The sequence below is a fragment of the Saccopteryx bilineata genome, chromosome 1 (assembly GCF_036850765.1).
Source record: "Saccopteryx bilineata isolate mSacBil1 chromosome 1, mSacBil1_pri_phased_curated, whole genome shotgun sequence".
Classification (NCBI taxonomy): domain Eukaryota; kingdom Metazoa; phylum Chordata; class Mammalia; order Chiroptera; family Emballonuridae; genus Saccopteryx; species Saccopteryx bilineata.
This window is the reverse complement of record NC_089490.1, coordinates 128476482-128502296: the sequence shown is the minus strand read 5'-3', so window position 1 is coordinate 128502296 and position 25815 is coordinate 128476482. Positions and strand designations below refer to the sequence as shown.

The following is a 25815-nucleotide window of genomic DNA, read 5'->3' as shown; positions in this document are numbered from 1 at the left end:
TATGTAAACGAGCTTTGAAGATGAAAAGTGCAAACACACACTGTTAATAACATCTTCAATACTTTTACGAAGTCCCAGAGTCGCCGCTGAGCTCACCTTTAAGATGAGTCCTTGAGGAGTTGCTGGCAAACTCCCCACGCCAATAAACAACATAAAATGCCTTTTCACTCCTTTTATGCAGCCAACCCTAGCTCTCCTCACCAATAAAAGGACCAGGAAGGACAAGAGAGGCCAGAAGAAACCTAAGCAACGCACTGTGCCGCCCTCACAGACTTCCTCCCGCAGTGCTCAGGCTCTGCTCAGACCCACACGATGTCCTGCCGCTCCTACCGGATCAACTCAGGATGTGGGGTCGCCAGGACCTTCAGCTCCTGCTCAGCTGTGGCCCCCAAAACCGGCAGCCACTGCTGCATCACCGCCACCCCTTATCGGGGGGTGTCCTGCTACCGGGGACTGATGGGCTTCGGTAGCCGCAGCCTCTCTCACCTAGGCGCCCGTGGGCCCCGCATGGCGGTGGGCGGCTTCCGCCCCGGCTCCTGCGGCCGCAGCTTCGGGTACCGCTCTGGCGGCGTGTGCGGACCCAGCCCGCCCTGCATCACCACCGTGTCGGTCAACGAGAGCCTCCTCACCCCCCTCAACCTGGAGATCGACCCCAACGCGCAGTGCGTGAAGCATGAGGAGAAGGAGCAGATCAAGTGTCTCAACAACAGGTTCGCTGCCTTCATCGACAAGGTCAGTGAGGTCCAGGATGGTCCAGAGAAGGATCCAGCCCTGCCCTCCCTCAGAAAGGTTCCAGTCTTTTGGGGAGACAGCATGGCAGCCAAGTTTGAGACAGCAGAGAGAAATGAAACCATTATAGGCAGGAGGATCAATTTTCATTGTTTAATTCCAGCAAAGTACATTGAGGGCCCAGAGTGGTCCAGCAATCAAGTCTGTCATCTGAAGTGTTTGTGCACTTCTGGAGACAACATGGGAATATCAGAGCTGCCCCTGAAAACCAACCTGGGCACTGGGTGCTGGAAGTGTGGGAGCAGAAGGGAAGAACAAAAGGCATGTGGCTGGTGGCCAGGCAGCACAGGAAGTGGCTGGGGCACAGCTGGGAGCCACTCTGCCTCCTGCATCCTTGCTCTGCCCCTCCGCAGAATGAAACCTCAGGCCTGTTGTATGTCTGGATAACAGAACCAACCTCAGATGGTGGTTGTGTGGATTAATGGGTTTATGCATGAAAAGTGTGAGCACATAGTAAGTGCTCAATAAATGTTAGCTGTTAGTATCAGTTTCCAAGGACAGTAGTGATCAAGGTATGACAGTTAACCAAGCTTGGCAGACGCTTTCATGGATGAAGGACTGGGAGAGTGGAAGGAAGGACAGACAGGCTGGTGAAGAGGCCCACTGACACAGCGTGATGACTACCACACAGCTGTGAGGCTGCATCCCAACAAGGTCACCTCTGCACCGTCCTTTGTGTTGGCTCCAGTAGAGGTCCATGGTGCCTCACTCTGGTAGAGTAGGCAGAACCAGGCTCTAGCGTCTGGGATCAAGGGCTCTGGGCGTGACAAGGGTGTACTTTCTCTATAGTAATCTTAGTTAATCCTCAGAATGACCCAGTGAGGTACATTATCACCTCCATTTTTTTAATAACAAACTGAGGCTAAGAGAGTTTAGATGAGTGGCTTAAACACAATGTGGTGGGCAGTGGAGGGGACTCAGGGGACAGCAGATTCTGACTCTATCAATATGTGACAATAAGCTAGTCGTTTCACACTAAAGTACAGTTTCCCCATCTGTATATTGGAAAAAATAACATCTCCCCACCCACCCAAGGGATTGTAAGAATTGAATGAAATAGATAGATAGATATAGATATAGATAGATATATAGATGATATATAGCTATAGATATGATGATATAGATGTAGATGAGTGTGTGTGTGTGTGTGTGTCTTATAATATAGGCCCCAGCATCACATAATAAATATTCAATGTGTTGCATAAATGACTAGATAAATAATAATAATAGTTAATTATAGTGATTACAGTAATAGTTAAACTAGTGAAGAACTTACTATGTGTCAGGGACTATTCTAAGTACTTGGCATGCATTAACTTGTTCAATCTTCAAAACTTTAAGGAAGGTGCTATTATCATCTCTGTTTTAGAAATAAGAAAACCAAACACCAAGAGGTTAGACAACTTGCCCGCTTAGAGTGGCAGAACTGGGGCTTGACCCAGACTTTCCCTTGCACCCACACTGCCTCCCTGGGTCGGGAGACGAGAGCCTGGCCCCTTGCATTGCAGACACTCAACGCCATGGCTCAGCTCTTGGCTGGCCCTGGCCATTCAGGAACATCAGGGCAGAGCAAGCTCTATGGACCATGAGCCCCTTAGTACCCTTCTTAGTCTCTTTCTCCGTCCCTTGGCATAGGTGCGCTTCCTGGAGCAGCAGAACAAGCTGCTGGAGACCAAGTGGCAGTTCTACCAGAACCAGCGCTGCTGCGAGAGCAACCTGGAGCCGCTGTTCAATGGCTACATGGAGACGCTGAGGCGAGAGGCCGAGTGTGCGGAGGCCGACAGCGGGAGGCTGGCCTCAGAGCTCAACCACGTGCAGGAGGTGCTGGAGGGCTACAAGAAGAAGTGAGTGCAGCACACAGGGGGCACTCATGGGGAAAGGGCAGGCTCCGCCCACAATCTCTGGAAGCAGCTTCTCTAAGATTCTTGCCTGTCAACAGGAGCTACCTGGAACACTAGAGAATATGCAGGAAATACCTAGGTTTCTTTGGATTCTTTGGCTCCACCTCCACCCCTCAGAGGTCCTGTGGGTGGGTCTTAGAGCTGGATTCAGGGAGTGAGGAAAAGAATTCCAGTGGAGTTCTGCAGCCCTCTTTGTTCCTGCCCACCCCGACTCACTTGTACAGCACAGGCTCTATGCTTCCCTTGCCCAGAGCACTAGCTCTCTTTGGATCTAGGATCTCTTTGGATCCCAGATGATTCTAGACTTGGGGATAGAGTGTGCTTCTCTGATCTCACCCCACAAGCAGGAGAACTGTGGGGTGGGGAAATGCCAGGCTGACACAAGGGTTAACCCATGAAAAACGCACAAAATCGACCATGGAGAGAACAAGATGACATTTGCAGGAGGTTAATCCCTTTGACTTCTGGAAAAGCTTGCCTGAGACTAGGATGATATCCAAGTGCTGACCCCTCAGCTCAGGCCCTTCTGCCCCACATTCAGGTATGAAGAGGAGGTGGCTCTGAGGGCCACAGCAGAGAACGAGTTCGTGGTTCTGAAGAAGGTGAGAGGACTGGTCACATGGCAGGGAGGGAGGGCCCCATCTGTACAACCTCCACTGGGGGCATGACCACCACACTGACCACAGAAACACCTTCCTTGGGCCTCCTCCCACATGCCCGCCCTCCTCCTCTCTCCACACAGGACGTGGACTGCGCCTACCTGCGAAAATCAGACTTGGAGGCCAATGTAGAGGCCCTGGTGGAGGAGTCTAGCTTCCTGAAGCGCCTTTATGATGAGGTGAGGGAGCCCCTGCCAGCCAGCCAGGGTGGTACAGAGAGGTGTGGAGACCTGGGGGAGAAGGGTGAGGGTGCACTGTGTGCATATGTTTGCCCCATGTATGATATAAGCAAGAAAAGAACATGTGAACACAACCAAAAGGGGCATGCATGTTGTGTGGCACTCTCAGACATGTATGTGTGTGTGCCGAGTTGAGAGCCTGGCATACATGTCCGAGGACCATGGGTCATGTGTGGTCAGACCTGTCTATGTCCGTCAGCACCTCTGCATGTTGCATTGTTTTGCCTGTGTGCTGGTCTGTGCACAGGTCAATCAATCTACACATGTGTGGAGGTGGAGATCAGGGTGGGTTTCTAGTTAGAGAGGTGTCTTAATGAACAAACAAATCACTACTCCTGGCATTGAATACAGTTCCCCTGCTGGGTGACTTTGAGCAAGGCCTTTTTCTTACACAGGGCCTCGGTGCTCCCATTTGTTAAGTCAGGGATTGTCTTCAGCTGACTTCTAGGGCCCCTTCCAGCTTTACTGTTTTATGATGTGCCTGTGTGTACATGAAAGTGGGTGGGGGCATGGGGAACAGGAGTCATGTAACATTTATGACCAGTGTCCCCTCCAGAGAGTGGGTACTGCCCCCAGGGTGGAGCACATGGCCCAGATCAGGAAATAGAACCAAATGTATTGGCTGATGGTCCCCCAGGAGCTACAGATCCTCCATGCCCACATCTCAGACACCTCGGTCATCGTCAAGATGGACAACAGCCGGGACCTGAACATGGACTGTGTCGTGGCTGAGATCAAGGCTCAATACGATGATGTTGCCAGCCGCAGCCGGGCCGAGGCCGAGTCCTGGTACCGCACCAAGGTGAGTGGCACAGGACACCTGCCTCCTACATGACAGTGGGAGGGATGTGAGGTAGATATTCTGATCTTAGGGATGGTAGCAGAAGGACAGAAAGCTCTTGGGTTGAGGCGACATGGCAGGGCTGCCATGAGAGTTTGCACAAGCTGAGCACTGTACAGTCTGCACCTCATCAGTGGTGTCCTGAACGGGTGGGACTCATATCCTGAGCCCCAAGAGCATCTCTGCTTCCCCCCCAGTGCGAGGAGATGAAGGCCACAGTGATCCGTCACGGGGAGACCCTGCGCCGCACCAAGGAGGAGATCAACGAGCTGAACCGCATGGTGCAGAGGCTGACCGCCGAGATCGAGAACGCCAAGTGCCAGGTAGAGTGTCAAAAGCACTCAAATACCTAGCACGAGCAGACTGCAGCAGCAGACCCCATGCCCCCCGGGCCCCTGTCAGGCCTCACAGTGTGCACATGAGGAAGCAGGAACCCAGAGAGAGGGCAGGGGCTCTATCACATCACACAGCACTTGAGCTGGGATGAGCCGTATCACTGACGACCACCTCCTTGTCTATCCTGTGACCACCACCAAAGAGAGATGGTAAAAAACTTACCCATCTCCTCCCTCATGTTTATATCCCATTAACTACCTGGTCATAGGTAATTAACCTGCCATCTCTCTGGGAACCTCCTCTGCCAGCCCCAGCCCACCAGCATGGGTGAACCAGGCTGTGCCTTCTGTCTCTCATCATTGTCTTCACATCTCTTTCCTTATAGCGGGCCAAGCTGGAGACTGCCGTGGCCGAGGCAGAGCAGCAGGGCGAGGCAGCCATCAGCGATGCGCGCTGCAAGCTGGCTGAGCTGGAGGCCGCCCTGCAGAAGGCCAAGCAGGACATGGCCTGCCTGCTCAAGGAGTACCAGGAGGTGATGAACTCCAAGCTGGGCCTGGACATCGAGATCGCCACCTACAGGCGCCTGCTGGAGGGCGAGGAGCACAGGTGGGGCTAAGGAAGACTGTGGGGTACAGAAGGAGGAAGCCTAAGTCCTCTGGGAGTGAATTTCCTTAAGCCCAAGTGTGGGCCACATTTTCGCCCACCACTAGTACAGGTCAAGCTTCAATAATAATTATCAAATGTGTATAATGTGCTCAGTCTGTGCTGAGTGCTTACTATAGTCTTCACAATCTGATGAGGTAGGTACCACTTTTTTCATCCAAACATAAAGGATAAGGCTCAGTGTTCAGTGATTTTTCTCTTGGCCACACAGTTAAGTGCAATAGCCAGGACCTGCACCCAAGTCACGTGCCTCTGAAATCCACTCTCCAAGTAGCTTCCTATAGGACGTTCCAGCTTGGCCTGCAAGCAGACTTGTTCATTTTAAGGGCAATGCATTCTATACAGGGTTGGGAAAATTACAGTTGTTCTTGTAGGAAAATATATAATAGAAGAATAAATAATAATACGAGAATAAATGGTGTTTCACATACTCACAACTGTAACCGTACTTGTGCCCACCCCTGTATGCACATAGTAGCTCTTCATTGACCTCAGAGCCCTTTCATACACACTCGTGCATGTGATTTGACTCTTTTCTGTGAGCCTGATCATACTCTCCAGCATGGACCTGGTCTCTCAGATCAGAAGCAATGAGTAGAGTTCAGAATCTCACCCACCTCTGTTGAAAATCAGAAGGCTTTATCTCCATGGTCAGAGAACAGTTAAAGAAAGAAAGTGAGGGCCCTGGCCAGTTGGCTCAGTGGTAGAGCATCGGCCTGGTGTGCAGGAGTCTCGGGTTCGATTCCCAGCCAGGGCACACAAGAGAAGCACCCATCTGCTTCTCCACCCCTTCCCCTCTCCTTCCTTTCTGTCTCTCCCCCTCCCGCAGCCAAGGCTCCATTGGAGCAAAGTTGACCCAGGTGCTGAGGGTGGCTCCATGGCCTCTGCCTTAGGTGCTAGAATGGCTCTGGTTGCAACAGAGCAACTCCTCAGATGGGCAGAGCATCGCCCCCTGGTGGGCGTGCCAGGTGGATCCCGGTCGAGCGCATGCGGGAGTCTGTCTGACTGCCTCCCCATTTCCAGCTTCAGAAAAATACAAAAGAAAGAAAGAAAGAAAGAAAGAAAGAAAGAAAGAAAGAAAGAAAGAAAGAAAGAAAGAAAGAAAGAAAGAAAGAAAGCCTTTCATGCAGACTTGAGGGAACCCCTTTCTGCTCCTTGGGTAGGATCTGTACACAGGATGCCCTTTTCTGCCCCCAAGCAACCATCATCTCAAGGAATCCAGCTCAGTGTCCAAACTTAACGATTTTCTTTCTCTATAGGCTGTGTGAAGGTGTGGCTGCCGTGAATGTTTGTAAGTATCTGGTGGAAACTCCCTAGAAAATGGCTTTGTTGATGGGCGAAGCTGAACCCCTACAGCATAACCCACTGAACCTGGAATGTTCCCTGACTGGATGGGAGGTGGTGTTTCACTGGGGATCCAAAAGGGATTATAGGGAAAACAGGGTTGAGCGCCCTCCCCTGGTGGCTATGTGAACTGCAGGCCATGGAAACGGGGCTAGGACAGCTTTGCCCCTCTAGGTTCCAAAGGATGCCCCTCGTCTTTCTTGCCCCAGTACCCTAGAAAGGTTGAGATGCTGAGAGGAACAGGGCCTGAGTTGTTAACCACTAAAACTTTTGAGGAGGAGGGAGCTCCTGCCATGCGGAAGCCTTTATTTTAGGGGCTGTCCCAGGGTTGGTGAGATCATGGCAGGCTACTCATCCCTGTATTTCCCCTCTTCCCACAGGCGTCAGCAGCTCCCGCGGTGGAGTCACCTGTGGGGGCCTCACATGTAACACCACCCCTGGGCGCCAGATTGTCTCTGGCCCCATGGCCACTGGGGGTAGCATCACGGTGATGGCGCCAGACTCCTGCGCCCCCTGTCAGCCCCACTCTGCCAGCTTCAGCTGCGGGAGCACCCGGTCCGTCCGCTTTGCATAGAGTCTGGGGCCACTTACATCCATTTGTGCACAGATGGTGTGTGAATGAAAATGCGTGCTTGCTCCTGGAATCGTCCACATGTTCCTACAGAGGGACAGAACCTGGGGCAGCTCCACCACCTTCCCTTTTTAGGGAGTTGTTTCCTGGTTCTCCTCTTGGCTTTTCAGCCCTTCGCTTAAAAGTCCAATTTGACTCAGAAATACCCTTGGCCAGTTTGTATTGTTCACTAAGCTCTCTGGGACATTACCAGTCACCCAGAATGGCTGGACATCATGGAAGCTTAGAAATGAGCCTAACTATTCTCAGGTTTCCCACAACCTGAGAATCAGGAAGAACACCCCCCACCACCACCACCCCAATACACACACACACACACACACACACACACACACACACACACCAGCAGCAGCAGCAGCAGCAGCAGCTCCCTCTCCTGGTTGGGAAGGTCTCTGCAGGGAGTACCTGCCCAATGGTCATTTGTGTGTGTGTGTTTGCTTGTCTCTCTGACTGACTGCCCTCCTCTGGGTTAACCTGTTCCGGCCAGACTCCTCATATCACCTCCCAGTTGAAAGGCCCGGTCAGAGAAAGAAATTCTTTTGACTTTGGACAGGTATTCATTCGATACACCTTATACATTTCAAAGAAAATTCCATGGTTACTCCAGATCTCCTCCTGCCAGTGCTGGAGGGCTCGTCCAACATGAAGCAGGTGGGATGGAGAAGGTTAGGACACTTCCTGGGTCTCCCCCTTGTTAAGACTGTCTGTGGGTGGCTTGCCTCCTGTGTTGTCTCATTCGGTGTTTCAATAAATGCTGTTGCGATACAAGGACATGTCATCTTGTGAACACAATGTGGGCCCCACCAGCATTCCAACACTCTGCCTCCTCTTGCCCCATCTCCAGCTGGCCAATCCTTTTCAGTCCTGCCCCACTCATGCAGTGTTTCCCCCATCTCCCAGTGATTCTACCTCTTCCTGTCCACTTCCATAACTTGATTCCTCAGTTCACTCAGGCCTGGACCACAGCTCCCGCTTCCAGCATGACCTCTTTCTCCTTGATCATACCCCACATTCCCCCAGCAGCCAGAATCCCATCCCAACCCCCTCCTGCCTGGTTCAAACCAGTTCCCAGCTTATGTGTGTGCTCATTACGCCAAATACAGGCTCCTTTCATCTCCTCTTTTCCACCTGCTCCTCAGCTCTGCACAACTCCTCCACCCGGAGCTGATCTCTCTAGAGGATGGCTCCACCTAATGGAGACAAGTCTACCCTCTGAGGGACCAAGAACCATCCCACAAGGACACATGGGCTACCCCACACCTCTCCTCCCATTTGCCTTTGTTTAGTGCTCTCTGAACTTGCCCTCCCCAGTCTCCTCCCCCCCACCAATACACATACACCCTCCGCACCACAGTGTCCAGAACCCTGAGAATCCCTGGTTCTGTCTTTGTAGTTTGGGGTCAGGGATGTCATTGGCTGTGTCCCTTGAGGGCAGGAAGTGTCTTCTACTGACTCTGACCCCCAACTAAGTCCCAGGATGATTCCAGGACATGTCAGGCTTAGGATAGTTGGGTAAACTGAGGGAACTGGTAGAGCAGGAGTTATAGACATCAGCCCTCTTGAACTCACCTCCATTTATCTATTTATCTGGAGGTGAGTCCCAGACTGACTGTCACTCTTCCATGCAGATGTCTACCTGCCAGCACCCTCTGCTTCTCCATCCCCCAGCCTATACTTGAGAGAAGAATTTAAGGCCTTGTGTTTTCTGATGAATCTTCACTTCAGGCCCAAAGGGTTGGAACTCCACTGGAGGCAGCAGCCTTTCCTGAGTATTCAGGCTGCTGCCGTTGAAGTTTGCCATCTGACACCAGGCTGGCTTCTTCCAAGTTTCTTGCCTGCTCCCCTCCCTTCTCCCACCTGTCTGGGTCTTGAGGACACGCTCATTGTCACAATAGGCCAATATTCTATTTAGGGCACTTCATTCATCCATAGGAAAGGGTAAATCTGGGGGCTGAGAAGATCAACATTTGAGTATCACCTCTGCCATGTCTCAGGGAGACCTTGGGCAAGTAGTGGCCTTCATGCTCTGGCATGAGCCTGAGGACCTATGAGGTGACCCTTTCCAGCCCTGTCACCTCCTGTAGTTCTGGGTTGCTGGCATAAATCTGTCCTTGGGGAAAACACCTTGATGCTCTATGGGTCTGGGCCAAGCATAACTAAAATGCCAAATCTGATATCCCCCGAAATGTGATGTCATGCATTTAAAGGTCAAACAGCCAAGAGCTTAGAGATATTAATAAGTTTTTTAATAAGTTTTCATGCTTTGTATGCAAACATCAGTCAGCCAATTCAGTCAGCCACAGGTTCCATTGATTGAAGGATGAAATGTCTCCCTCAGCCCTCCTTGCAGCCAACAGCAAAATGCAGAACAAACTCTTCTGGTTCAAAGGATTCCAGTGCTCCCACAGCCCTCTCTTGATAAAAAGAGCTAATCTGCATGGAAAGCAAAGGGTGCTCTCACGGGTAACTAAGAACTAAAGTTTTATTAGAAAAAAAACAAATCTAAGACAGAAACCAAGTGGTCTAAAATCAAGGATTCCGGGAAAAGACAGAAGAGCAGGCAGCCTAGGTGATGAGTTGGCCCACATGGGTGATTTCAGCACTCTTTCCTGGGCTTCCACTTCCTTCAAAACTGCATAGACCAAGCTAAGACCTCCATCAGAGAAAAATCAGACCTTCTGTCTGTTTTTTGCTCTTATTCAAATATACAATATCCACCTCAAAAGCAAGGACTCAAAGATGGTGATGGAGTAGGCGGACATACCAACTTCCATCTCCCAGAACCAAAGTGGATTACACACTAATTTTAAGAACCATCATCTGGAAAAACCAACTTTGGACTAAACTAAGAGAACTCTTCAACCAAGGAACACTGAAGAAGCCACACTGAGACTGGTAGGAAAAGGGGAAATGTGGAGAGGGCTGCCCAGCTCTCCGGAGCGAATGGCAACCTGGAAGGATTCACGTGGCGGAAAGTGAGTTTAGCAAAGAGGGGAGCATCCTGAGTCCCAGCAACAAAGCCCCAGCCTGCAGCCCCAGAGTCTAGAAGAGGCATATGGACAGTATTTAGCTGGAAACAAGACAGGATACTGTTTGTGAGAAAGAGACTGATTTCTCAGACCCAGGATTCTTCTTAAAGAGACCACACAGAAAACCTCTCTCATAACCACTCACCTGGGGCTCTGGGGGACCAGGAGAGAGGAGAGGACTGGGGTAGCAGGAAGAGAGTGTAATCTAGGAGGCACAGGGAGAAACATTTTGAGAGACAGCCACCCTAACCTCTGGGACGAGTCACTCCCCAAATCTGAAGTGAATATTTCCCCTGGAAACAGCAATACCAGCAAAGGGAAGCAGAACACCAGCCAAACAAGCTCTCCTGTGGCACTCAGAGCAGAGTCGCTTAGGAGGAGGGAGCTTTCGGGACTAGAGTAGTGAGTGTTAGGGTCTGAGCTGCAGCGCCCCCACCCACAAGGCTGAGAGCTCACCTGAGGGTGGGCAGCGGTGGGACACAGAAGTGTGGTTCTGTTGGCAAAGGTGGAAGCCAGCTGGCCACCACTGAGGCCCAGATGTAAGCTCAGTCGTGCTCAGCTGGGGAGGAGGGGACATGCAAAAGTGGTCAAGCCCAGCTGCTGGCTGCCTGCAATCCAGCCTGCGGGGGGGAAAGGGCAGGAGCCCCAAAAGGGGCGGAGACCCACCCTTGAGCAAGGGCACAGGAGCACAGCCTTGCCCCGCCCACAGAACCAAGGCTTGTGGCCTGACTTGGGAGCTGGCTCCTCCCATGGGGGTGGAGCCAAAACCCAGAACAGGCAAAGTCCCACAACTGAGCATGGGCACGCAGTCCCGCCTGGCCTGTGGAACCAAGGCTTGCAGCCGTCCCAGAGCGGGCTCCTCCTGCAGGGGCAGGGGGAAAGCCTGGAATCAGGCAGATACCCACAGCTGAGCAAAAATGCTCACCCCCAACCTCAGGGCCAAGCAAAACGCTACCCGCGGGGGCGGGATGAAGGTCAAAACCATCAAGGCTTGTACATCTGAACACGTGATAACAGCCATCCTGTAAAGGATAGGCGAAAACCACAGCAACAGCCCCAGTGGGCAGGCACCGGCAACACTCATACCAAAACCCCTTGGCAGCAACAGCAGAGGGAGTGGCGGGCCTGCAGACAGACCATACCTAGGAACAGAAGCCACACCCAGTAGGCTCCAGTGGCCAAAACCTTCTTTTACACAGACAAAATGAGAAGGCAGGGAAATGCAACACAAATGAATCAAGAGAAATCCCCAGAAAAGGACCTGAATGAGCCAGATATAACCAAATTACCATAGGTAGAGTTTAAAATAACGATTATTAGGATGCTCAAAGATATTAGAACAACAATAGATGGTCATTACGAACATCTAAATAAAGAGATAGCAAATATAAAAATGGACATTGAAATAATAAAAAGGATCAGTCAGAAATGACAAATACAATATCAGGTATCAAGAACACAATGGAAGGAATTAAAAGTAGGATGGATGAAGCTGAAAATCGAATCAGCGAGTTAGAGGACAAGATAAATGAAGGCACAGAAGCAGAGAAGAAAAAAGAAAAGAGACTCAAAAAGTCTGAGTAAACTCTAAGAGAGCTCTGTGACAACATGAACAGAAATAACATCTGCAACATAGGGGTTCCTGAAGAAGAGAAAGAACAAGGGATAGAGATTTTGTTCAAACATATCATAGCTGAAAAATTCCCTCAATAAAGGCAGTAAAACATCTCACAAGTTCAAGAAGCACAGAGAACTCCATTAAAGAGAAACCCAAAAAAAACTGCACCAAGACACATCATAATTAAAATACCAAAGCTAAGTGATAAAGAGAAAATACTAAAAGCTGCTAGAGAAAAAATGGCTATCACCTACAAAGGAGCCCCCATAAGGATGACTTCCAACTTCTCAACAGAAACACTTGAGGCCAGAAGGGAATGGCAACAAATATTCAAAGTAATGCAGAACAAGAGCCTACAACCAAGACTACTTTATCCAGCAAGGCTATCATTTAAAACTGAAAGAGAAATAAAAAGCTTTCCAAAAAAAAAACTCAAGGAATTCACTACAACCAGCTGCAAGAAATGCTAAGGGGCCTGTTGTAAACAGATTAAAGGAGAAAAAGAATATAGCAAAAGAGGAATACAGATAACAATTACATATCAATAATAACCTTAAATGTAAATGGATTAAATGATCCGATCAAAAGACATAGGGTAGCTGAGTGGATAAGAAAACAGGGCCCATATATATGCTGTCTACAAGAGACACACCTTAAAACAAAAGATGCACATAGACTGAAGATAAAAGGATAAAAAAATATTTCATGCAAATATAAAGGAAAAAAAAAAAGCTGGGGTAGCAATACTTATATCAGACAAAATGGACTTTAAAACAAAGACTATAGTAAGAGATAAAGAAGGTCACTACATAATGATAAAGGGAGAAATCCAACAGGAAGATATAACCATTATAAATATCTATGCACCTAATATAGAAGCACCTAAATATATAAAGCAGACTTTGATGGATTTAAAGGGTGAGATCAACAGCAATACTATAATAGTAGGGGATTTCAATACCCCACTAACATCACTAGATAGATCCTCAAGGGCCCTGGCCGGTTGGCTCAGTGGTAGAGCGTCGGCCTGGCGTGCGGGGGAACCGGGTTCAATTCCCAGCCAGGACACATAAAAGAAGCGCCCATTTGCTTCTCCACCCCCCCTCCTTCCTCTCTGTCTCTCTCTTCCCCTCCCGCAGCCAAGGCTCCATTGGAGCAAAGATGGCCCGGGTGCTGGGGATGGCTCCTTGGCCTCTGCCCCAGGCGCTAGAGTGGCTCCGGTCATTGCAGAGCATCGCCTCCTGGTGGGCAGAGCGTCGCCCCTGGTGGGTGTGCCAGGTGGATCCCGGTCGGGCACATGCGGGAGTCTGTCTGACTGTCTCTCCCCATTTCCAGCTTCAGAAAAATACAAAAAAAAAAAAAGAAAATTAACAAAGAAACAGCAGACTAAAAGGACATACTAGATCAACTTGATTTAATAGATATCTTCAGAACCTTTTACCCTAAAGCAGCAGAATATACATTCTTTTCAAGTGCTCATGATACATTCTCTAGGATAGACCACATGTTAGGGCACAAAAGTGGTCTCAAAAAATTTAAGAAGATTGAAATCATATTGAGCACTTTCTCTGATCACAATGACATGAAACTAAAAAGCAACCACAACAAAAACTGAAAAATACTCAAACACTTGGAAACTAAATAACATGTTACTAAATAATGAATGGGTTAACGATGAGATCAAAGAAGAAATTTAAAAATTTGTAGAAATGAATGATAATGAGCATACATCAACTCAAAATTGATGGGACACAGCAAAAGCAGTCCTGAGAGGGAAGTTCATAGCATTACAGGCATACCTCAAGAAGCTAGAAAAAGCTCAAATAAACAACTTCACCCCTGCATCTAAAAGAACTAGAAAAAGAACAGCAAGTAAAGGCCAGAGCTAGTAGAAGGAAGGAAATAATAAAGATCAGAGCAGAAATAAATGACATAGAGGCTAAAGAAACAATACAGAAGATCAATGAAACCAGCAGCTGGTCTTTGAAAAGGTCAACAAGATCGATGCACCTTTAACCAGACTCATCAAGAAAAATAGAGAGAGGACTCAAATAAAATTAGAATTGAGTGTGGAGAAATTACAACTTACACAACAGAAATACAAAATACTGTAAGAAAATACTATGAAGAACTGTACACCAAAAAACTAGACAACCTAGATGAAATGGACAAATTTTTTGAAACATATAATCTTCCAAAAATTAATCTGGAAGAATCAGAAAACCTAAACAGACCGATTACAATAAATGAGATTGAAACAGTTATCAAAAAACTCCCAAAAAAGAAAAGTCCTGGGCCTGATGGCTTCACAGTGAATTCTACCAAATATTCAAAGAAGAACTAACTCTTATCCTTCTCAAGCTATTTCAAAAAAATTCAAGAGGAAGGAAGACTTCCAAGCTCCTTTTATGAGGCTAGTATAATTCTGATTCCAAAATCAGACAAAGGCAATACAAAGAAAGAAAATTATAGGTCAATATTCCTGATGAATTTAGATGCTAAAATCCTCAACAAAATATTAGCAAACCAGATCCAGCAATATATGAAAAACATCATACACCATGATCAAGTGGGATTTATTCTTGGGAGGTAAGGCTGGTACCATATTTGCAAATCAATCAATGTGATTCATCACATAAACAACAGGAAGGAGAAAAACCACATGATAATTTCAATAGATGCAGAAAAAGCATTTGATATAACCCAGCACTCATTCATGATCAAAACTCTAAGCAAAGTGGGAATACAGGGAACATACCTCAACATGATAAAGGCCATCTATGACAAACCCACAGCCAACATCATACTCAATGGGCAAAAATTAAAAGCAATCCCCTTAAGGTCAGTAACAAGGCAAGAATGCCCCCTTTCACCACTCTTATTCAACATAGTTCTGGAAGTCCTAGCCACAGCAATCAGACAAGAAAAAGAAATAAAAGGCATCCAAATTGGAAAAAAAGAAGTAAAATTATCATTATTTGCAGATGATATGATATTGTATATAGAAAACCCTAACGTCTCAGTCAAAAAACTACTAGACCTGATAAATGAATTCAGCAAGGTGGCAGGATATAAAATTAATACTCAGAAATCAGAGGCATTTTTATACACTAACAATGAGCTGTCAGAAAGAGAAATTAAGGAAGCAATCCCCTTTACCATTGCAACCAAAAAAATAAAGTACCTAGGAATAAATTTAACCAGGGAGATTAAAGGCTTGTACTTGGAAAATTATAAAACATTGATAGAAGAAATCAGGGAAGATACAAACAAGTGGAAGCATATACCGTGCTCATGGTTAGGAAGAATAAACATCATTCAAATATCTATATTACCCAAAGCAATTTATAAATTCAATGCAATACCGATTAAAATACCAATGACTTACTTCAAAGATATAGAACACATATTCCGAAAATTTATATGGAACCAAAAGAGAACACGAATAGCCTCAGCAATCTTGAAAAGGAACAATAAAGTGGGAGGTATCACACTTCCAGATATCAAGTTATACTATAAGGCCATTGTACTCAAAACAGCCTGGTACTGGCATAAGAACAGGCATATATAGATCAATGAACAAAACTGAGAACCCAGAAATAAACCCACACTTTTATGGACAACTGATATTTGACAAAGGAGGTAAGAGCATACATTGGAGTAAAGACAGCCTCTTCAACAAATGGTGTTGGGAAAATTGAACAGCAACCTGCAAAAAAAAATGAAACTAGACTCCAACTTACACCATTCACAAAAATAAACTCAAAATGGATAAAATATTTAAATGTAAGCCATAAAACCATAAGCATCTTAGAAGAAAACATAAGCAATAAGCTCTCTGACATCTCTTGAAGCAACATATTTGCCGATTTATCTCCACGGGCAAGTGAAATAAAAGACAGGATAAACAAATAGGACTATATCAAACTAAAAAGCTTCTGCACAGCTAAAGACAATAAGAACAGAATAAAAAGACAAACTACACAATGGGAGAATATATTTGACAATACGTCTGATAAGGGGTTAATAACCAAAATTTATAAAGAACTTATAAAACTCAATACCAGGAAGACAAACAATCCAATCAAAAAATGGGCAAAAGAAATAAATAGACACTTCTCCGAAGAGGACATACAGATGGTCAATAGGCATATGAAAAAATGCTCAACATCACTAATCATTAGAGAAATGCAAATTAAAACCACAATGAGATATCACCTCACACCAGTCAGAATGGTGCTCATCAACAAAACAACACAGAATAAGTGCTGGTGAGGATGTGGAGAAAAGGGAACCCTCCTGCATTGCTGGTGGGAATGCAGTCTGGTGCAGCCACTGTGGAAAACAGTATGGAGATTCCTCAAGAAATTAAAAATCAAACTGCCTTTTGGCCCAGCTATACCACTTTTAAGAATATACCCCAAGAACACCATAGCACTGTTTGAAAAGAGGAAATGCACCCCCATGTTTATGGCAGCATTGTTCACAATAGCGAAGATCTGGAAACAGCCCAAGTGTCCATCAGTGGACGAGTGGATTAAAAAGCTTTGGTACATATATACTATGGAATACTACTCAGCCATAAGAAATTATGACATTGGACTATTTACAACAGCATGGATAGACCTTGATAACATTATACTGAGTGAAATAAGTAAGTCAGAAGAAACTAAGAACTATATGATTCCATACATAGGTGGGACATAAAAATGAGATTCAGAGACATGGACAAGAATGTGGGGATTACAGGGCAGGAGGGAGGAGAGGGAGGGGTTTGGGGAGGGGAGGGGCACAAAGAAAACCAGTTAGAAGGTGACAGAAGACAATTGGACTTTGGGGGATGGGAATGCAGCATAATCAAATGTCAAAATAACCTAGAGATGTTTTCTCTGAACATATATACCCTGATTTATCAATGTCACCCCATTAAAATTAGTAAAAAAAAAAAAAAGAATCAAATCAGAGATTTTAAATATAAGGAAGCAAAAACCACCCAATCAGAATGGCAAAAAGGAAAAAATAATCCAAAAAATGAGGCCAATATAAGGAGCCTCTGGGACTTTAAGCATACAAACATTCACATCATGGGGAAGCCAGAAAAAGAGAGAAAGAACAAGAAATTTAAAACCTCTTTGAAAAAATAATGACAGAAAACTTCCCTGACTTGGTGAAGGAAATAGACATACAAGTCCAGAAAATACAGAGAGTTCCACCCCAAGACACATCAATTAAAATGCAAAAGGTAAAAAATAAAAATTGAATCTTAAAAGCAGTAAGAGAATAGCAGGTAATTACTTACAAGGGAGCTCCCATAAGACTGTCAGAAGATTTCTCAACAGAAACTTTTTGGGCCAGAAGGGAGAGGCAAGAAGTAGTCAGTGATGAAAAGCAAAGACCAAGATTACTCTACTTAGCAAAGCGATCATTTTTAATCAAAGGACAGATAAAAAGCTTCATAGACAAGAATAAGCTAAAGAGTTCATCACCACCGCCCTGGCCGGTTGGCTCAGTGGTAGAGCGTTGGCCTGGCGTGCAGAAGTCCCGGGTTTGATTCCCGGCCAGGGTACACAGGAGAAGCGCCCATCTGCTTCTCCACCCCTCCCCCTCTCCTTCCTCTCTGTCTCTCTCTTCCCCTCCCGCAGCAAGGCTCCATTGGAGCAAAGATGGCCCGGGCGCTGGGGATGGCTCCTTGGCCTCTGCCCCAGGCGCTGGAGTGGCTCTGGTCGCAGCAGAGTGACGCCCCGGAGGGGCAGAGTATCGCCCCCTGGTGGGCAGAACGTCGCCCCCTGGTGGGCATGCCAGCTGGGTCCCGGTCAGGCGCATGCGGGAGTCTGTCTGACTGTCTCTCCCCGTTTCCAGCTCCAGAAGAATACAAAAAAAAAAAAAAAAAAAGAGTTCATCACCACCAAACCGGTATGATAAGAAATTTTAAAGGATCTTCTTTAAGAGGAAGAAAATAAAGATTAAAAATATGAAAAGTAAAATGGCAATAAATACATATCTATCAATAATTGAATCTAAAAAACAAAATAAATAAACAAGCAGAAGAGAAACAGACTCATAGATACAGAGAACATTTTAGCATGTTCCAGATGGGAGGAGGGTTGGAGGATGGATGAAAAAGTGAAGGAATTAAGAATGGATTGATTGTTACAGAAGAATCATGGGGATGTAAAGTACAGCATAGGAAATATAGTCAATAATATTCTAATAATTATGTATGATGTCAGATGGGTATGAGATTTATGGGGATGATCACTTAGTAAGTTATGTAATATCTAATCACGGGGGTGTTCTGGTACATCTGAAACTAATAATGTTGTGGGTATTGATAGTCCTATTTTCTGCTGCTTTGTTTAATATATAGTGTTTCCTTTATTCCTCCTACCTCAATGCCCCACTCATATTTCAGGATGGGACCTACTCCTAATTTAGAGCTCTCTTTCCCCCTTTTGCCAACTTCTATTATAAATTTACCTTTACCACCCAGCTTAGTGTATCCCAAGGTTCTCTTTACCACACCACAGTCACAGAGCTCCAGGGAAAAGCAACCTGGTCTCATCTCTCCAGGCAGAGAAGAACAGAAGCTCCATCTCCACACATGCTGCAGATGGCTTTTCCAGTCTACCTGAATTATTACCAGCTAGAAGCAGCGGTCATTGGGACTTGGATGTGAGCTGCAAAGTATAGAATTGTGACAACAATTCCAGTGCCATGCAGACTTTTCCTGGATGTGGACTTTTCCTGGACTCCTGCTCCTTGTGACAGCTCCTAATGGACTGAACTGGGGTTGGGTTGCATATGCAGGGATTTGGAATGGTGTTGGTGCCAACTTGGACTTGGTGAACATGTTAAGGACACTACTCTTTTATGGATTCTTGCTGTATTGGCCAAGAGTTTGCTTAAAGGCTTTAATCACTCTAAAAAAAATAAAAATAAAAAAAGAAGACTGGATAAAGAAGATGTGTATACCACATATACACTATGGTATACTACTCAGCCATAAGAAATAATGACATTGGATCATTTATTGTACAACAAAATGGTGGGATCTTGATAACATTATATGGAGTGAAATAAGTAAATCAGAAAAAACCAAGAACTGCATGATTCCATACATTGGTGGGACGTAAAAACGAGACTAAGAGACATGGACAAGAGTGTGGTGGTTGGGGGGGGGGAGAAGGAGGGAGAGGGGAGGGGGAGGGGCACAAAGAAAACTAGATAGAAGGTGACGGAGGACAATCTGACTTTGGGTGATGTGTATGCAACATAATTGAATGACAAGATAACCTGGACATGTTTTCTTTGAATATATGTACCCTGATTTATTTATGTCACCCCATTAAAATTAATAAAAATTTATTTTTTTAAAAAAAAAGTAAGTCTTAGATGGATGTAACAGAGGGAATCTGGTCATTTTTTAAAAATAAAACATCGTTCAGACTTAAATATAAATAAATGAAACTAATACAACAATGTATGTCAACTGTAACTGAAAAATAAAAAATGATTAAGAAAAAAAAGTACAAGCTTTTGTCTGGGAAAATCCCAGCACTCCAACTTTTGACAGCCTTTGTTGGCTCCTGTTCCACACTTCAGAGTTGAGATGCACAAGGCAGGTCTAGCTGCTGCAGAAATAAAAGTTAAACTCTGTGGGAAAAATGCTTACACCCAGGTTTGAAGTGCTCTGTGTTAGTGCTTTGTTGGAAGATTCACTGAGTACCACTGGAAGCTAGCTGTGGGCCCTCTAGTTGTCATCTACAGGCTAGCATTAAGGTCTCGAAAGTGTGACACTTGGCTTAGTGTTTGCAATTGGTTTCATGCTAATGGAAACTTTCAGATCTTCTGGAGGGCAACAGGTATATGATATTCAATAATAATGAAAATAATACACAGAAACTATCTGTCCAATTCTCCCAACACCATTTATTAAATAGACTCTTAACCCTCCCCCCAAAAAAAATGCAAGGTCTCAAAAGGATGAGGAAGTATTCAATGCAATCCTTTCACAAGCTCAGGTGAGCTTGGGCGTTGGCACCTTCTTTTCTCTCCAAGGCCACAAGTACTCCTCGTCAAGTCTTGTTCCCTCCTCTCTGGACCAGTGTCATCAACACCCACTCCCAGGCTGGCTCCTGCTCCCAGGCCCATGTCTCCAATTATCCCCTGTTTCAGTCTTTGGAAACATAGATTGTTGTCATTACTCACTTGAGCCAAACATAGTGAGAAGCGTGAATTAACCAAACAATCAAGGAAATCACAAAGCATATTCCCCTTTGCAATGCACATGGACATGGGAAATGACCATTTGGGAATACCCCGTGTGTGCATATTCACACCACTGCCCCTCTCAGGAATGTGGGCATTAAGAGGAGACAGAATTGAGTGTTTTGTCCATTGAAACTTAGAGCAGCAAGGACACATGCACTTCAACTCTGTGTGTAGGGGGGAGGTGGGAGACTTACTGTGTGGGAGAGATTTAGTGCACAATTGCCTCACACCACTTTCTTGTCCCCTCCCACTTAAACCCATTTGTGCCCCCTAAAATTCCTACCCATTTCTCTTTTCTTTTTCCACTGATTTGAGAGAGAGAGAAAGAGAAGATAGGGTGGGGCATGGAGGAAGAGAGAGGGAGAGAGAAGCACCAACTCATTGATCCACTTAGTTGGTCCATTTAATTGTTCACTCATTGATTGCTTCTCATACATGCCCTGACTGGGGATAGAACCCACAACCTCAGTTCACTGGGAGGACACTCTAGCCACTGAGCAATCCAGCCAGGGATCGTTGCCCATTTCTACTTTGTTCAAAAACAAAGGGGTCTACCAATATGCCCACTCTTATTCACTTGGTGCTATAGACAGTGGTGAGAGTGAGGAGCCAGGGAGTGCAGCAGGTAGAGCCAACACTCAGAAGATAAGCTTTTGCATTAAAAAGTGGAGAACACACCATGTGTATGTACATATCCTCAACCACTACTGTCAGAGAGAAGAGATAAATGGTCCCATTTTCTTCCCCCACAGCCCCAGGACAGCAGGTGCCTGGTGGGACTCCTTTCCCTCCTCGCAGAAGACCTGAGAGTCCGTTGAACCTGATTTTGCCCCTTGGTGAGAACCAGACCATGATGTGCCCAGCATGCAGACTCTTTGTGTCCAGAAAGCAGAGATTAGGACCACTATACTAAGAAAAATCTTGGTTCTTGCAAGGTCCCAGAGGACCAGTGTGCTCCCTGGGGACACATTCTGGAGGCATCAGAAGGTCAGCATCAGCAGGGAGAACAACTCAAAGTTTTTCCTGTCTTGAAATCAAATATATATTCTTTTGGCAAAATATTTTCTACTCATTCAGATCTGTTTAAAATCTTGTGTTATAATCCCAAGTAAAATAAGGTATGAGAAGTAGAGTTCTTCCCATAAAACAGGTGAAAAAAAGTTGCCCATCAGATACCCCTCTCCACTGCATCACCAGGGAGACAGACTTGCATCAGAGGGGCTTTAAACAGACTTCCCCAGGTGGGACCCTTTGGGGACTGTTAGTTCAAGAATAGATCAGAGACAGTTCCCCGATCAATGGCTCCCATCCAGGCCATCAGGGGAAATGCCTTCCAACCAGAGGTCTAAGTTTTAATTCTGGGTTCCCACATAGGAAGCCTGTATTAAGCACCCCATGACAAGATCTGTCAAAGATTCTTGAAAAGCAGACGCTATGGAGAGATGTTTCTACCAATGCTTCCAGGAGATTTCTTTATGTCACCTTCTGTCTCTATCTCAGGAGTATCAGACTAGTAAGGTAGGCTCCATGAGAACTCCTTGTCCAGGAGAATTCTGACAAGCCAGGATATTTAGCCTAGAGGAAAACTGGGGTGAGACAGTGGAAAGTCTCTGAATGTAGGCATTCTCTAGATCTCTGTTTGGATCCTGGACTAGCTGTGTGACCTTGGTCAAGTTACTTAACTTCTTTGGGCCTTAATTTCCTGACTTGTAAAATGAAAATAATTATACTGTTATTGAATGAGTGAAATATATATGTGATGTATTTAGCAGCTGCTTGTGGACAGGCTTCCTTCTCTCTCCTTTTCCACCTTGGTCTCCACCACACCCAGCCTAGGAGGCCAAGACTGGCTCTGACCGCACTGCCACTGGTTGTATCCCCCTTTGCAATGCATGTGGACATGGGAAATGACCATTTGGGAATTCCCGTGTGTATATTCACACCACTGCCCCTCTTGGGAATGTGGGCATTAAGAGGAGACAAAATTGAGTGTTTTTTCTATTGAAAATTAGAGCAGCGAGGACACATGCTCTAAGTTCTGCTCTCTGTGTGTGTAGGGGGGACTTGCTGTGGGAGAGGCTTGGTGCACAACTGCCTCGTACCACTTTTCTGCCCCCTCCCACCTGACCCCTTTGTACCCCCTAAAATTCCTGCCCATTTCCTTTTTTCTTTTATTTTAACTTTTCCATTGATTTGAGAAAGAGAGAAAGTGGAAAGGGGGTGGGGGGGAGGAGAGAGAGAGAAGCATCAACTCATTGTTCCTCTTAGTTGTTCCATTTAATTGTTCACTCACTGATTGCTTCTCATACATGCCCTGACTGGAGATAGAACCCATGACCTCAGTACACTGGGAGGACACTCTATCCACTAAACCACCCAGCAGGGATCCTTGACCATTTCTGCTTTGTTTCAAAAACAATTTTGAAGAGAAATGCAGAGATGAACCTGATCCTGTGAGAAGCTGAGTCAAGGTCACCTCCAAAGTCAGAATTATCTGACCCTCCTATTCCCTCAGCCCACATAAACCAGCAGATCTCATCAGATTTCTGGGCTCATCTCTGTCCTTATCTTCCCCACCCCCAGATCTTGATCTAGGTTATAGTCAGGGGACCACACTTGGAGAAGCACTAAATCAATCTGGAATGCAGGGATAGGGGGTGGGGGAGAATGACAGGCATTAACTTGGTTACTAAGAGAAAGCCTTTAGCTGTTGACGTTTAATCACACAGAGAGAAAGACAAAAGGAGTATTAACAGGCATCGCCCAAATACAATAAAATTCCAAACCACCAACAATAAAAATCTCAGCCAATTAGCTTCTTTCCATCCTGACACTTGAGTAACGGGGGGGGGGGGGGGGGGGGGGGTACATTCGAGGAACATACAATCTATCAGATCAAGTGAGGAGCCTCCCGGAGCCCTGGCTGAACTTCTTCCATGACCCCCTCGATACTGAGGCAACGTGCACAGCCCTTCACCGAGAGCAAAGCCCAGAGGTCGCCCACACATTGCCATCCCTCCACCCGGCTCCCTTCCCAGAGGTCTCAGCACATGGTCAGTACTTAGGAAATGTCTGCTAACCTGAAGTGAGTTGTGGGGGAAACTAACTATGCCGTTTATATCAAAAAACTTTTTTATGTCCCTTTCCCAGACCACAAGGAAGAAGGAATCACCGGAAGTGGCATTAATGCCAAACCCAGTGTTTGCATTCAGAATAAATCACAAGTCCAATAAGAAGGAAACTGGAGAGTTAGCCTGGGTTCCGAGTAAGGGGAAATTACAAAAACTTACATTTGGGCCTGAGAGGAAAAAGACTTCCCACTCCTTATACCCACCCTTGCCGCTGTCAGACCTCATCCATCCAGAGTCCTGACCCACCCCCCAGCCCCACTATGCAAACCGCACAGATCTTGCACTGGAGCAGGCCGCTGCTACAGAGGGGGAGCAGAGGGCACTGCTGCCGACGGCCACGTGCCCCAGGCCTCGAGGGACAGTGGAACCGAGGTCTCCGCAGACAACCCCGCCCTGAGAATGGCTCACACCTGTGAATGGAGACACTGGGTCAGAAGTCTCTCTTATCCCAGAATGATATGCTGTGACCCAGAATTTTTTGGAAGCAATAATTAACTCTCTTCACACTCCACAGAACAGCAACATGAATCATTTAAACTTGCTGTCACTTGCTTCTTAAAGGAGCTTGGTTAGCAAATTGGACACCTATCTCTACTTGAATCAGACTAATGTTGAAATATGTTTATTCAATCTTTGAGCAAAACCTTACGGGTCAGAGTGGAGGAATCATCTACAAATATGGTTGCTAGAAAGATGAGGGGAACAAATAGACACTTTGCCTAGATTCTGTGTACACATTGGATTATTAGAAATAAAGATTTAAGAGTTGCCTGAAGTGGTCTCAAATGATCAGAATAGACATGTGGTGTTTCTTCTTATTAAAACATAGTACCACTTGAGGAGTTTCTGTGTGTAATTAAAAGATTTAGGCTATTTTTACAGAACCAATTAGGGCAACAGAAATTGCCACATTCATTAGCCTAGGCTTCATGGTGTTCCAGATGGATGCATGCAGGGTCACATATTTTGGACCATCAATTTGTTCAGACCCCAGAGACTTCAGCTACTACAGCCTTGTCCTGTGCCCCACAGGGACAGCCTCAGTCACTTTTAGATGCAGCCCAATACTAAGATCATTAACACCCAAAGGAACCATACCAACACACCCCCAACTTACAGATGTTGACTGAGCCCATGCCTTCACACAGCCTGCAGAGAAGAGGAGAGAATGAGTGTTAGAAATGAGCTCCCTGGCCCTTGAAGCAGGCCTAGTCTCCATCTCCATTCTAAAGCAGGGGAAGGGAGATGAAAGGCTGGGGGCATGCTGTCCCCTCACTACAAACAGCATCAGTGTTGGCACTTCTCCCTGGGATCCCCCAAGGACAGGTCTATTAAAAGGTCAATGGCGGCCCTGGCCAGTTGGCTCAGTGGTAGAGCGTCGGCCTGGCATGCGGAGGTCCCGGGTTCGATTCCCGGCCAGGGCACACAAGAGAGGTGCCCATCCGCTTCTCCACTCCTCCCCCTCTCCTTCCTCTCTGTCTCTTTCTTCCCCTCCCGCATCCAAGGCTCCATTGGAGCAAAAGATGGCCCGGGCGCTGGGGATGGCTCCATGGCCTCTGCCCCAGGCGCTAGAGTGGCTCTGGTCACAACAGAGTGATGCCCCGGATGGGCAGAGCATCATCCTCTGGTGGGCGTGCTGGGTGGATCCCAGTCGAGCGCATGCGGGAGTCTGTCTGACTGCCTCCCCGTTTCCAGCTTCAGAAAAATACAAAAAAAAAAAGTCAATGGCCACAATATGCACAGCAGAACACACTAAACCACCTTTTAAAATACTATGTGTTGGGGAGAGTGCACTGTTCATTATATGACTGAGTTATCAATACGCTAATTATTATCATAATGAAAGTTTCACTGTGCAAATGCCGAGTGCTTCACAGAATGCTGGTGAATGGTTCGGGTTAAGCGTGCAAAGGAGGAGACAGCTCTGGTAGCTTCACCCAAAGTCCCAAGAAAATGGTCAGAAAAGTTAACCTGATTTGGTCAAACATGGTGCTACTGCAGCAGCATGACCAGCTGCCTTGGTTGCCACTCTAACACTGACCATGTTGGTAAGGAACCCCTGCATGGCTACAGCCCTGCCGGACTACCCTGAATAGAGATTTTCTTATTCTGATAATAATATCAGCCTTTCCTATGCATATTATGTACCATTGCCTCATTTAATCCTTGCACCAGCTTTAATTGGTGGGTTTTATGACTATTTGTTTTATAGATGAGGACACTGAGGCATGGAGGGGATTATAGCTAACAAGTGGTAGAGCCAAGGTTTGAACCCTGGAGATCTGGCTTACAGCCCATAATCTTAACTTTATATACTCTACTCCCCAGCATAGCCTCATCCCCCTTGATGGGACCCAGCTAGA

The 25815-nt window shown here is 46.3% G+C and overlaps 1 protein-coding gene across 1 annotated transcript; it reads left to right on the top strand.

Moving 5' to 3' along the window:
- The first annotated feature begins 236 nt into the window (after nt 1-236).
- On the top strand, nt 237-8164 carry LOC136320085 (keratin, type II cuticular Hb5). Its single transcript, XM_066253230.1, has 9 exons — nt 237-732; nt 2425-2633; nt 3232-3292; nt 3433-3528; nt 4226-4390; nt 4627-4752; nt 5151-5371; nt 6688-6719; nt 7153-8164. The coding sequence occupies exons 1-9, from the start codon at nt 313-315 to the stop codon at nt 7344-7346; spliced, it is 1524 nt and encodes a 507-aa protein (XP_066109327.1). The 5' UTR covers nt 237-312; the 3' UTR covers nt 7347-8164.
- The last annotated feature ends 17651 nt before the right edge of the window (nt 8165-25815 follow it).

What these genes read in the sequence shown, in the direction of transcription:
- LOC136320085 (XM_066253230.1), top strand. Translation starts at nt 313, where the DNA reads ATGTCCTGCCGCTCCTACCGGATCAACTCAGGATGTGGGGTCGCCAGG. An exon ending in TGAAGCGCCTTTATGATGAG is followed by an intron (nt 3,529 to 4,225) that starts GTGAGGGAGCCC and finishes ATGGTCCCCCAG; the next exon opens with GAGCTACAGATCCTCCATGC. An exon ending in CTGGAGGGCGAGGAGCACAG is followed by an intron (nt 5,372 to 6,687) that starts GTGGGGCTAAGG and finishes CTTTCTCTATAG; the next exon opens with GCTGTGTGAAGGTGTGGCTG.